Source organism: Salvelinus fontinalis, chromosome 6 (genome assembly GCF_029448725.1).
Source record: "Salvelinus fontinalis isolate EN_2023a chromosome 6, ASM2944872v1, whole genome shotgun sequence".
In the NCBI taxonomy this organism is placed as follows: domain Eukaryota; kingdom Metazoa; phylum Chordata; class Actinopteri; order Salmoniformes; family Salmonidae; genus Salvelinus; species Salvelinus fontinalis.
In genome coordinates, this window is record NC_074670.1 from 47,676,856 (window position 1) to 47,689,673 (window position 12,818).

Below are 12,818 nucleotides of genomic sequence, written 5' to 3' on the forward strand. Positions count from 1 at the left end.
TGTCTGTCTCTCTCGCTCTCTGTCTGTCTGTCTGTCTGTCTGTCTCTCTCGCTCTCTGTCTGTCTGTCTGTCTGTCTGTCTCTCTCGCTCTCTGTCTGTCTGTCTGTCTGGCTCTCTCGCTCTCTGTCTGTCTGTCTGTCTCTCTCGCTCTCTGTCTGTCTGTCTGTCTGTCTGTCTCTCTCGCTCTCTGTCTGTCTGTCTGTCTGTCTGTCTCTCTCGCTCTCTGTCTGTCTGTCTGTCTGTCTGTCTCTCTCGCTCTCTGTCTGTCTGTCTGTCTGTCTGTCTCTCTCGCTCTCTGTCTGTCTGTCTGTCTGTCTGTCTCTCTCGCTCTCTGTCTGTCTGTCTGTCTGTCTCTCTCGCTCTCTGTCTGTCTGTCTGTCTGTCTGTCTGTCTCTCTCGCTCTCTGTCTGTCTGTCTGTCTGTCTCTCTCGCTCTCTGTCTGTCTGTCTGTCTGTCTCTCTCGCTCTCTGTCTGTCTGTCTGTCTGTCTCTCTCGCTCTCTGTCTGTCTGTCTCTCTCGCTCTCTGTCTGTCTGTCTCTCTCGCTCTCTGTCTGTCTGTCTCTCTCGCTCTCTGTCTGTCTGTCTCTCTCGCTCTCTGTCTGTCTGTCTCTCTCGCTCTCTGTCTGTCTGTCTCTCTCGCTCTCTGTCTGTCTGTCTCTCTCGCTCTCTGTCTGTCTGTCTCTCTCGCTCTCTGTCTGTCTGTCTCTCTCGCTCTCTGTCTGTCTGTCTCTCTCGCTCTCTGTCTGTCTGTCTCTCTCGCTCTCTGTCTGTCTGTCTCTCTCGCTCTCTGTCTGTCTGTCTCTCTCGCTCTCTGTCTGTCTGTCTCTCTCGCTCTCTGTCTGTCTGTCTCTCTCGCTCTCTGTCTGTCTGTCTCTCTCGCTCTCTGTCTGTCTGTCTCTCTCGCTCTCTGTCTGTCTGTCTCTCTCGCTCTCTGTCTGTCTGTCTCTCTCGCTCTCTGTCTGTCTGTCTCTCTCGCTCTCTGTCTGTCTGTCTCTCTCGCTCTCTCTGTCTGTCTGTCTGTCTCTCTCGCTCTCTGTCTGTCTGTCTGTCTGTCTCTCTCTCTGTCTGTCTGTCTGTCTGTCTCTCTCGCTCTCTGTCTGTCTGTCTGTCTGTCTCTCTCGCTCTCTGTCTGTCTGTCTGTCTCTCTCGCTCTCTGTCTGTCTGTCTGTCTCTGTCTGTCTGTCTGTCTGTCTCTGTCTGTCTGTCTGTCTGTCTCTCTCGCTCTCTGTCTGTCTGTCTCTCTCGCTCTGTCTGTCTGTCTCTCTCGCTCTCTGTCTGTCTGTCTGTCTGTCTCTCTCGCTCTCTGTCTGTCTGTCTGTCTGTCTCTCTCGCTCTCTGTCTGTCTGTCTGTCTGTCTGTCTCTCTCGCTCTCTGTCTGTCTGTCTGTCTCTGTCTGTCTGTCTGTCTGTCTCTCTCGCTCTCTGTCTGTCTGTCTGTCTGTCTCTCTCGCTCTCTGTCTGTCTGTCTCTCTCGCTCTGTCTGTCTGTCTCTCTCGCTCTCTGTCTGTCTGTCTGTCTGTCTCTCTCGCTCTCTGTCTGTCTGTCTGTCTGTCTCTCTCGCTCTCTGTCTGTCTGTCTGTCTCTCTCGCTCTCTGTCTGTCTGTCTGTCTGTCTCTCTCGCTCTCTGTCTGTCTGTCTCTCTCGCTCTCTGTCTGTCTGTCTGTCTGTCTGTCTCGCTGTCTGTCTGTCTGTCTGTCTCTCTCGCTCTCTGTCTGTCTGTCTGTCTCTCTCGCTCTCTGTCTGTCTGTCTGTCTGTCTGTCTGTCTCTCTCGCTCTCTGTCTGTCTGTCTGTCTGTCTCTCTCGCTCTCTGTCTGTCTGTCTGTCTGTCTGTCTCGCTCTCTGTCTGTCTGTCTGTCTGTCTGTCTCTCTCGCTCTCTGTCTGTCTGTCTGTCTGTCTCTCTCGCTCTCTGTCTGTCTGTCTGTCTGTCTCTCTCGCTCTCTGTCTGTCTGTCTGTCTGTCTCTCTCGCTCTCTGTCTGTCTGTCTGTCTGTCTGTCTCTCTCGCTCTCTGTCTGTCTGTCTGTCTGTCTGTCTGTCTGTCTCTCTCGCTCTCTGTCTGTCTCTGTCTGTCTGTCTGTCTCTCTCGCTCTCTGTCTGTCTGTCTGTCTGTCTCTCTCGCTCTCTGTCTGTCTGTCTGTCTGTCTGTCTCTCTCGCTCTCTGTCTGTCTGTCTGTCTGTCTGTCTGTCTCTCTCGCTCTCTGTCTGTCTGTCTGTCTGTCTCTCTCGCTCTCTGTCTGTCTGTCTGTCTGTCTCTCTCGCTCTCTGTCTGTCTGTCTGTCTGTCTGTCTCTCTCGCTCTCTGTCTGTCTGTCTGTCTGTCTGTCTGTCTCTCTCGCTCTCTGTCTGTCTGTCTGTCTCTCTCGCTCTCTGTCTGTCTGTCTGTCTGTCTCTCTCGCTCTCTGTCTGTCTGGTCTGTCTGTCTGTCTCTCTCGCTCTCTGTCTGTCTGTCTGTCTCTCTCGCTCTCTGTCTGTCTGTCTGTCTGTCTCTCTCGCTCTCTGTCTGTCTGTCTGTCTCTCTCGCTCTCTGTCTGTCTGTCTGTCTGTCTGTCTCTCTCGCTCTCTGTCTGTGTCTGTCTGTCTGTCTGTCTCTCTCGCTCTCTGTCTGTCTGTCTGTCTCTCTCGCTCTCTGTCTGTCTGTCTGTCTCTCTCGCTCTCTGTCTGTCTGTCTGTCTCTCTCGCTCTCTGTCTGTCTGTCTGTCTGTCTCTCTCGCTCTCTGTCTGTCTGTCTGTCTGTCTGTCTCTCTCGCTCTCTGTCTGTCTGTCTGTCTGTCTCTCTCGCTCTCTGTCTGTCTGTCTGTCTGTCTGTCTCTCTCGCTCTCTGTCTGTCTGTCTGTCTGTCTGTCTCTCTCGCTCTCTGTCTGTCTGTCTGTCTGTCTCTCTCGCTCTCTGTCTGTCTGTCTCTCTCGCTCTCTGTCTGTCTGTCTGTCTGTCTGTCTCTCTCGCTCTCTGTCTGTCTGTCTGTCTGTCTCTCTCGCTCTCTGTCTGTCTGTCTGTCTCTCTCGCTCTCTGTCTGTCTGTCTGTCTGTCTGTCTCTCTCGCTCTCTGTCTGTCTGTCTGTCTGTCTGTCTCTCTCGCTCTCTGTCTGTCTGTCTGTCTGTCTGTCTCTCTCGCTCTCTGTCTGTCTGTCTGTCTGTCTGTCTGTCTCTCTCGCTCTCTGTCTGTCTGTCTGTCTGTCTCTCTCGCTCTCTGTCTGTCTGTCTGTCTGTTTGTCTGTCTCTCTCGCTCTCTGTCTGTCTGTCTGTCTGTCTCTCTCGCTCTCTGTCTGTCTGTCTGTCTGTCTCTCTCGCTCTCTGTCTGTCTGTCTCTCTCGCTCTCTGTCTGTCTGTCTCTCTCGCTCTCTGTCTGTCTGTCTCTCTCGCTCTCTGTCTGTCTGTCTCTCTCGCTCTCTGTCTGTCTGTCTCTCTCGCTCTCTGTCTGTCTGTCTCTCTCGCTCTCTGTCTGTCTGTCTCTCTCGCTCTCTGTCTGTCTGTCTCTCTCGCTCTCTGTCTGTCTGTCTCTCTCGCTCTCTGTCTGTCTGTCTCTCTCGCTCTCTGTCTGTCTGTCTCTCTCGCTCTCTGTCTGTCTGTCTCTCTCGCTCTCTGTCTGTCTGTCTCTCTCGCTCTCTGTCTGTCTGTCTCTCTCGCTCTCTGTCTGTCTGTCTCTCTCGCTCTCTGTCTGTCTGTCTCTCTCGCTCTCTGTCTGTCTGTCTCTCTCGCTCTCTGTCTGTCTCTCTCGCTCTCTGTCTGTCTCTCTCGCTCTCTGTCTGTCTGTCTCTCTCGCTCTCTCTGTCTGTCTGTCTGTCTCTCTCGCTCTCTGTCTGTCTGTCTGTCTGTCTCTCTCTCTGTCTGTCTGTCTGTCTGTCTCTCTCGCTCTCTGTCTGTCTGTCTGTCTCTGTCTGTCTGTCTGTCTGTCTGTCTCTGTCTGTCTGTCTGTCTGTCTCTCTCGCTCTCTGTCTGTCTGTCTCTCTCGCTCTGTCTGTCTGTCTCTCTCGCTCTCTGTCTGTCTGTCTGTCTGTCTCTCTCGCTCTCTGTCTGTCTGTCTGTCTGTCTCTCTCGCTCTCTGTCTGTCTGTCTGTCTGTCTCTCTCGCTCTCTGTCTGTCTGTCTGTCTCTGTCTGTCTGTCTGTCTGTCTCTCTCGCTCTCTGTCTGTCTGTCTGTCTGTCTCTCTCGCTCTCTGTCTGTCTGTCTCTCTCGCTCTGTCTGTCTGTCTCTCTCGCTCTCTGTCTGTCTGTCTGTCTGTCTCTCTCGCTCTCTGTCTGTCTGTCTGTCTGTCTCTCTCGCTCTCTGTCTGTCTGTCTGTCTGTCTCTCTCGCTCTCTGTCTGTCTGTCTGTCTGTCTCTCTCGCTCTCTGTCTGTCTGTCTCTCTCGCTCTCTGTCTGTCTGTCTGTCTGTCTGTCTCGCTCTCTGTCTGTCTGTCTGTCTGTCTCTCTCGCTCTCTGTCTGTCTGTCTGTCTGTCTCTCTCGCTCTCTGTCTGTCTGTCTGTCTGTCTGTCTGTCTCTCTCGCTCTCTGTCTGTCTGTCTGTCTGTCTCTCTCGCTCTCTGTCTGTCTGTCTGTCTGTCTGTCTCGCTCTCTGTCTGTCTGTCTGTCTGTCTGTCTCTCTCGCTCTCTGTCTGTCTGTCTGTCTGTCTCTCTCGCTCTCTGTCTGTCTGTCTGTCTGTCTCTCTCGCTCTCTGTCTGTCTGTCTGTCTGTCTCTCTCGCTCTCTGTCTGTCTGTCTGTCTGTCTGTCTGTCTCTCTCGCTCTCTGTCTGTCTGTCTGTCTGTCTGTCTGTCTCTCTCGCTCTCTGTCTGTCTGTCTGTCTGTCTGTCTCTCTCGCTCTCTGTCTGTCTGTCTGTCTGTCTGTCTCTCTCGCTCTCTGTCTGTCTGTCTGTCTGTCTGTCTCTCTCGCTCTCTGTCTGTCTGTCTGTCTGTCTGTCTCTCTCGCTCTCTGTCTGTCTGTCTGTCTGTCTCTCTCGCTCTCTGTCTGTCTGTCTGTCTGTCTCTCTCGCTCTCTGTCTGTCTGTCTGTCTGTCTGTCTGTCTCTCTCGCTCTCTGTCTGTCTGTCTGTCTGTCTGTCTCTCTCGCTCTCTGTCTGTCTGTCTGTCTGTCTGTCTCTCTCGCTCTCTGTCTGTCTGTCTGTCTGTCTGTCTGTCTCTCTCGCTCTCTGTCTGTCTGTCTGTCTGTCTGTCTGTCTGTCTCTCTCGCTCTCTGTCTGTCTGTCTGTCTGTCTGTCTCTCTCGCTCTCTGTCTGTCTGTCTGTCTGTCTGTCTCTCTCGCTCTCTGTCTGTCTGTCTGTCTGTCTGTCTGTCTGTCTGTCTGTCTCTCTCGCTCTCTGTCTGTCTGTCTGTCTGTCTGTCTCTCTCGCTCTCTGTCTGTCTGTCTGTCTGTCTGTCTGTCTGTCTCTCTCGCTCTCTGTCTGTCTGTCTGTCTGTCTGTCTCTCTCGCTCTCTGTCTGTCTGTCTGTCTGTCTGTCTGTCTCTCTCGCTCTCTGTCTGTCTGTCTGTCTGTCTGTCTCTCTCGCTCTCTGTCTGTCTGTCTGTCTGTCTGTCTGTCTCTCTCGCTCTCTGTCTGTCTGTCTGTCTGTCTGTCTGTCTGTCTGTCTCTCTCGCTCTCTGTCTGTCTGTCTGTCTGTCTGTCTGTCTGTCTCTCTCGCTCTCTGTCTGTCTGTCTGTCTGTCTCTCTCGCTCTCTGTCTGTCTGTCTGTCTGTCTGTCTCTCTCGCTCTCTGTCTGTCTGTCTGTCTGTCTGTCTCTCTCGCTCTCTGTCTGTCTGTCTGTCTGTCTGTCTGTCTCTCTCGCTCTCTGTCTGTCTGTCTGTCTGTCTGTCTGTCTCTCTCGCTCTCTGTCTGTCTGTCTGTCTGTCTGTCTCTCTCGCTCTCTGTCTGTCTGTCTGTCTGTCTGTCTCTCTCGCTCTCTGTCTGTCTGTCTGTCTGTCTCTCTCGCTCTCTGTCTGTCTGTCTGTCTGTCTCTCTCGCTCTCTGTCTGTCTGTCTGTCTCTCTCGCTCTCTGTCTGTCTGTCTGTCTGTCTCTCTCGCTCTCTGTCTGTCTGTCTGTCTGTCTCTCTCGCTCTCTGTCTGTCTGTCTGTCTCTCTCGCTCTCTGTCTGTCTGTCTGTCTGTCTCTCTCGCTCTCTGTCTGTGTCTGTCTGTCTGTCTCTCTCGCTCTCTGTCTGTCTGTCTGTCTCTCTCGCTCTCTGTCTGTCTGTCTGTCTGTCTCTCTCGCTCTCTGTCTGTCTGTCTGTCTGTCTCTCTCGCTCTCTGTCTGTCTGTCTGTCTCTCTCGCTCTCTGTCTGTCTGTCTGTCTGTCTCTCTCGCTCTCTGTCTGTCTGTCTGTCTCGCTCTCTGTCTGTCTGTCTGTCTGTCTCTCTCGCTGTCTGTCTGTCTGTCTCTCTCGCTCCGTCTGTCTGTCTCTCTCGCTCCGTCTGTCTGTCTCTCTCGCTCCGTCTGTCTGTCTCTCTCGCTCCGTCTGTCTGTCTCTCTCGCTCTCTCGCTCTGTCTCTCTCGCTCCGTCTGTCTGTCTCTCTCGCTCTGTCTCTGGCTCTGTCTCTCTCGCTCTGTCTCTGGCTCTCTCGCTCTGTCTCTGTCTCTCTCGCTCTGGCTCTCTCGCTCTCGCTCTGGCTCTCTCGCTCTGTCTCTGTCTCTCTCGCTCTGGCTCTCTCGCTCTGGCTCTCTCGCTCTCTCGCTCTGGCTCTCTCGCTCTGTCTCTGGCTCTCTCGCTCTGGCTCTCTCGCTCTGGCTCTCTCGCTCTGTCTCTGTCTCTCTCGCTCTGGCTCTCTCGCTCTGTCTCTGTCTCTCTCGCTCTGGCTCTCTCGCTCTGTCTCTGTCTCTCTCGCTCTGGCTCTCTCGCTCTGTCTCTGTCTCTCTCGCTCTGGCTCTCTCGCTCTGTCTCTGTCTCTCTCGCTCTGGCTCTCTCGCTCTGTCTCTCTCGCTCTGTCTCTCTCGCTCTGTCTCTCTCGCTCTGTCTCTCTCGCTCTGTCTCTCTCTTTTATATTTCTATATATATATTGCTTCTGAATGCGTACCCACACTCTGGCCTCCTTTAAGGTTGCTGTTATTATCGGTGGAAAGCAGCCCAACTCTGCCTTGCATGCATTATTTCGTGTTTTTCTTTGAACTCTGGAAATTGTGCACACAGTTGTTTTTTAGGTTCTGTTCGAGGCTTGTTCCATTTAGTCCTGGTCTGATGACGGCGTGGACTCACTCTCCCTCACAGACAACGGAACTGCTCCCCCTCTTCTCTCCCATCGACTATGTTCTGTTCGTCATTCATTCTCTTTCTCCTTGCTCTTCTTACTCTTTCTCTCCTTATCTTTTCTTATCCTGTTTGGATTTTTTTTCGTAATTTCTCAATTTATTTTTCTTCTTTAATGCTGTTCCTGGATTATTCTTTCTCCGTCTTATTTCTCTCTTCCTTATTTCTCTCTCTCCCTCCTTTCTCTGAGCGCTGTGCCTTGTTTGTCGCTCTCTCTCTCTCTCTCTCGGCAAATCCCCCGGTAGCCTTCCCTTCCACGCCGAGCAGACGTTTCTGCACATGCTCAGCCTACCCCCGGGACCCCTTACCACCTGTGGACTCCAGTCCCACCAACAACCACCTCCTATTGGCCAAATAGACATTCCCTGACTCCACCCCCTGCTTATCGAGCCACCCTGATGGGTCAGTCAGAGGTTCCGTCTAGGGCAGTGACGGTCATCGAAATTTGAATGACTTATTGGTCCTTTAAACAAATAAATAATAATAATTTACGCACATTTACGCTGCTGCTGGAAGGGGGTTGTTGCCTAGGCAACCGTAGACTCCTTTGCTAGAAATACTTGCTTGTTTCAGCAAAGAGAAACACCAACGTTTCATCACGTTGTAAGGAGTCCATGTAACCGTGGAAATGGACTGAACCGCGGAAATGCCCGGGCCTCCTGTCTTCGGTCAGCAGTTCGTTCCACACACACACACTCATAAAATGGGTCTTTTTTCTTTTTGAAACGCTGGTATTTTATTTTCAAGGCGGTCTTCATCCATAATCGTCGGTTACAGAAGGATACGGCAGTTGTGCCAGCCCTAGTTCCGTCTCCTGGGGCTGTTTCTCAGTTCAGTTTCTTTAGACGGGGTTGAAAATGGAAAACCGAACGAAAAAGTGGGAAAGATGAATAGAATAAAGTGTTGTGAGAGATTAGAAGATTAGTGTTTCCTGGCAGATGTGGGTGTCTCTGTGGGTGTCTGTCGGTGTGGGTGTGTAGATGGGTTGTGACAGCTCCCCACAGATAGGATCAGACTACATAATGAGATGCCTGGGCAATCGACTCACAGATCTAGACTTTGAGGAGTGTGATAAGAAAAGGCAGACTGATGGATACGCAGGCAGAGTGAAGGGCGCCGTGTGTGCGTGCGTGCGTGCGCGTGCGTGCGTGCGTGCGTGCGCGTGTGTGTGTGTGAACGAGTGCCAGACTGAAGGGCACAATGCCTCATCTCTGAGACGTGATCAGATCTGCCTGGAACGCACTCTCACCCCTCTTCTCTTCTTCTCATCCCTCGCTCGGTCTCCCCACAGACAACATGGTGGACAAGACCAAGGTGCAGAGCAGTGAGGCCAAGGCCATAGAGCTGGAGAAGAAGGTGAAATGCACACACACACACACACACACACACACACACACACAGGATTGTAATGAGATTCTCTCCGAACTCACCTCTCCCTGACACACAACTACCAGTCTAAATGAGAAAGAGGAGAATGAATACACACATGCCTGACCGCTTCCTGATGGAGAACACACACTAACACGCGTACACACACACACACACAAAAAAGGTCTGACAGGATAATTGCAAAGAGTGAGCTGAAACTATCTCCATCACACGTACACACGCACATTCACACGATAAAACCCACATAATCATACCTATTCCATGGAATATGGACAACCACACTCGGTGTCTGCCACTGACCACACACACACACACACACACACACACACACACGTTGGTTGATAGGGTAGTTGCTGGCAGCCTCATACTGGCAGGATTAGGGATGAGACTGTCAGAAAGCTGTCCGTAAGAGGAGGAAAGCTAGTATCTGCAAATGAAACACCAAACCAGCTGTGTGTGTGTGAAAGTATATTTGAGAATGTGTGTTTGTGTTATTTTCATTGGACACTTAAGCGGTGTGTTTTTTTTGTTTTTTTTACCCTGTAAACTCATGTTGCTCAATAACTTGACATTGAGCTCTGTGCCATTTTTAATAAGCCTCTGTACACATTTTGTGGCCTGACTCTGCTATTCTCTCTTCCCCGTAGCTGAATGCGGAGCTGACGGCGCGCCATGAGCTGCAGGCGGAGCTGAAGAAGATGGAGGGAGACTATGAACAGAGAGTCCAGGAGCTGGCCGCTGAGAAGGAGATTCTGGGCTCTGAGAAGCAGGCGAGAGAGGGCGAGAATCAGACCTTACTGGGACAGATCAACACGTTCAAAGAACAGGTACGCGTGTACACACACACACACACACACACACACACACACACACACACACACACACACACACACACACACACACACAGGAAACCAGAGCTCCAGCTTCCGCTACTCTACCAACAAGAGTGGAATAGAGCACTCTAAACTCCCCTTCACCAATACCAACGGAGGAGAAAATACTGAGGGCTTCGGCGGCAAGTAGCTCCAAAAGTGTTAGACTCAACTGACACACAGAGAGGGAGGGAGAATGGAGTGAGGGAGATGAGGATGGAGAGAGAGAGGGAGGATGAGGAGGAGGATGGAGGGATGAAGAGGATGAAGGGAGGGAGGAAGAAAAGTGTCCGAGTCCCAGTGCTGCACCAGTAGTCTTTTTGAAACAATTTTAAATTGTAATGATATTGAACTCAGAAGACGGCCCAGCCTTTGAACAGAGCAGTAGCTGAATTTATCGGTCTGGATCAAGTGCCATTCTCTGACTTCTGGTGTCGTGATGGTCGGAAGTAGATATTCTGGTATCGCGACAACACTAATCACATGTCTCTCACTTTCCCCCCATATGAGGCTGTCTGAATGCTCATAAGGACAGCCAGAGTTCAGTGAGGAGCAATTCTCTGTCCCTCTGTCACAAGAACATGTTGGCAGACACACTCAATCTCACACACACACACACACACACACACACACACACACACACACACACTAATTTAGAAAGACAAAATGTCTTCTCATGATTTAGTAGTATGGTGCTTTCATACAGTAAAGTAAAACCTCCTCTAACTAATATGTTTCTCTCTCTCTCTTCCTCTATCCGTCCCGCTCTCTCTCTCCAGATAGAGACGCTCAATAAGGATCTGGAGGAGGCCAAGACCAGAGTCGTCACGGTCCATGTCCCAGTTGGCCCTGCTCCTCCCACTGCCCCCCCTCTCCCAGGCACACCTCTCCTCCCAGGGCAAGCTAGGATGCCCGTGCCCCCTCCTCCACCCCTACCCGGCCAATCATTCCTCCCTTCCCCACCTCCCCCTCCTCCCCTACCAGGGATGCCCGGCCCCCCTCCGCCACCACCCCTACCAGGGATGCCCGGCCCCCCTCCGCCACCACCCCTTCCAGGGATGCCCGGCCCCCCTCCGCCACCACCCCTTCCAGGGATGCCCGGCCCCCCTCCGCCACCACCCCTTCCAGGGATGCCCGGCCCCCCTCCGCCACCACCCCTACCAGGGATGCCCGGCCCCCCTCCTCCCCTCCCTGGTGGTCCTGGCATGCCCCCTCCACCCCCTCCTGCACCTGGCATGGGCATGCCCCCTCCTCCTCCTGGTATGGGGGGCTGGGGAGCCCCTGTGCCACCCCCTCTGCCCTTTGGCCTGTCGCCCAAGAAGGAGTACAAGCCTGAGGTGCAGCTGAAGAGAGCCAACTGGAGCAAGGTGAGGACGGGGGAGAGAGACAAGGAGTGTGTGTTAGATGGTGAATCAGCCTTCTTTTTCATTACAGCACGAGCCTTTGTTAGTGTGCGCGGGCATAGGAATCAAGAGAACAGCAACATCTTTAGTTATTGTCAGCGTGTGTGTGTGTGTGTGTGTGTGTGTGTGTGCATCCTAAGACTGTGACCCTATGTGAGTGTGTCTCTGTTCCTGTATTCTCCTCCCTCTCATCTGCGATGGTTAAAACATCAAAACGGCCCTCTGTCTCTCTTTAGCCTAAAGCTACTGTTTAATGGCTTCAGCTGAGTTCATCAGCGTTTAGTTTCTCTCTCTCTCCCTTCCTCCCTCACTCCAACCCCCCCCCTCCCCTCTCCGTTCGTTCGACGGGGTTGGTGAGAGCTCTTTGACGAGGATGTCACAGAAATTGCTTTTTAATAAGGCTGCTTCTTTTAACTCCGCTGGTGGAAGATAATTAAATTGCTGCTAGAGAGGACAGCATTCTTTTGTAATTTAAATGTAAAAATAAAAATGAAAAAGAATTATCCTCGGCCCTTCAGCCCCTGTATCACATTCTCCCACCCCCCCCACCCCCCCCCCCCCCCCCCCCCGCCTCCCTCACCCCCACAACCCCTCCCAGAGGCATCTTTCGTAATGAAAGGCTCATATCTCGTTGAAGTTACTACCTCTCCTCTGATCCTGCCTCTCTTTCCTCTCTCTATTTCGCTTCCCCGTTCTCTCTCTTCTTTGCTCTGCTCTTTGATGAGAGAACCAACAAGGGGGAAGAGAAGAAGGGGAGAGAGTTGGAGGGGGGGGGAAAGGCACTTAATTGTGAGGAGGTGGTGTTGATGGTTGGAAGAGAGAAGAAAGTGAGCGCCGTGGCGATGGTGGAGGACAGGAGGGAGGATAAAGGGAATGGATTCCTTTCTCTCCCTCTCTGTTTCTCTCCCTCTCTCTCTCCCTCTCTCTCGCTGTGTGTGACAGGGCTAGTTGTGTGAAGCTCATGGCTTTTGTGTGGAGGAGAATAAGGATCAGGGAAAATTACTACTTCTTTCCTCTCCTCTTCTTTGTGTCTCTCTCTGCACCCCCCACCCCCCTCCCCACTCCCTCACCTCCTTTAGCATCCCTGTTCTCTTGTTCTCTTTCTTTCTTCCTCTGTCCATCTCTCGCTTGATTGCTGTATAGATGGATGAATGATTTTTTTGCAAAATTGGATGGAAGGATTCAAAAGGCATTTATCTTTCTCTCTACCACCCCCCCCACCCCCTGGTACAGATTGGATATGAGGATCTGTCTGAGAAGAGTTTCTGGACAAAGGCCAACGAGGATCGCTATGAGAACAACGAGCTCTTTGCCAAACTCACCCTGGCCTTCTCCTCCCAGACCAAGAGTGAGTGTGTCCGCCTGTGTGTGTACCATGGCACCATGTGTCCGTGTCTGTCAGCATTGCACTTGTCTCTAAAGTTGGCTTACTGATGAGGATTGTCTTTTAATTCTCTCTCTCTCCCCCCCTCTTTCCATTCCATCCATCCAACAGCCTCCAAAGGTAAGAACACATACATTGTGTTGCGTGCCAGGACTGTTGTGTGTGTGTGTGTGTGTGTGTGTGCGTTCTAACGAGCTCTGCTGCTGCTTGTCAGGGACTGTGTGCGTACTGGCTGTGAGTTGTCTCATTCTCCATGAGACGGTGTGCTCCCTAGGTGAGAAGGATTGGGTTTAGAGTTTGAGGGAGGGAGGGAGGAGAGGGAAGGAAGGGGTGGACAGAGGGAGGAGAGGGAAGGAAGGGGTGGACAGAGGGAGGAGAGGGAAGGAAGGGGTGGACAGAGGGAGGAGAGGGAAGGAAGGGGTGGACAGAGGGAGGAGAGGGAAGGAAGGGGTGGACAGAGGGAGGAGAGGGAAGGAAGGGGTGGACGGAGGGAGGAGAGGGAAGGAAGGGGTGGACAGAGGGAGGAGAGGGAAGGAAGGAAGGGGTGGACAGAGGGAGGAGAGGGA

The 12,818-nt window shown here is 52.4% G+C and overlaps 1 protein-coding gene across 2 annotated transcripts in view; it reads left to right on the plus strand.

Annotated features, from left to right (window-relative positions):
* Nucleotides 1-12,536, plus strand: part of LOC129857951 (protein diaphanous homolog 1-like) — a 73,327-nt gene extending 60,791 nt beyond the window's left edge. For both annotated transcript variants that reach the window (XM_055926667.1, XM_055926668.1), the window contains 5 exons: nt 8,496-8,560; nt 9,241-9,420; nt 10,245-10,832; nt 12,102-12,216; nt 12,364-12,536. In XM_055926667.1, the coding sequence (XP_055782642.1) occupies nt 8,496-8,560; nt 9,241-9,420; nt 10,245-10,832; nt 12,102-12,216; nt 12,364-12,443 (1,028 nt within the window). In that variant the 3' untranslated portion in view covers nt 12,444-12,536. The remainder of the gene's footprint in view (nt 1-8,495; nt 8,561-9,240; nt 9,421-10,244; nt 10,833-12,101; nt 12,217-12,363) is intronic.
* Nucleotides 12,537-12,818: the final 282 nt, after the last annotated feature.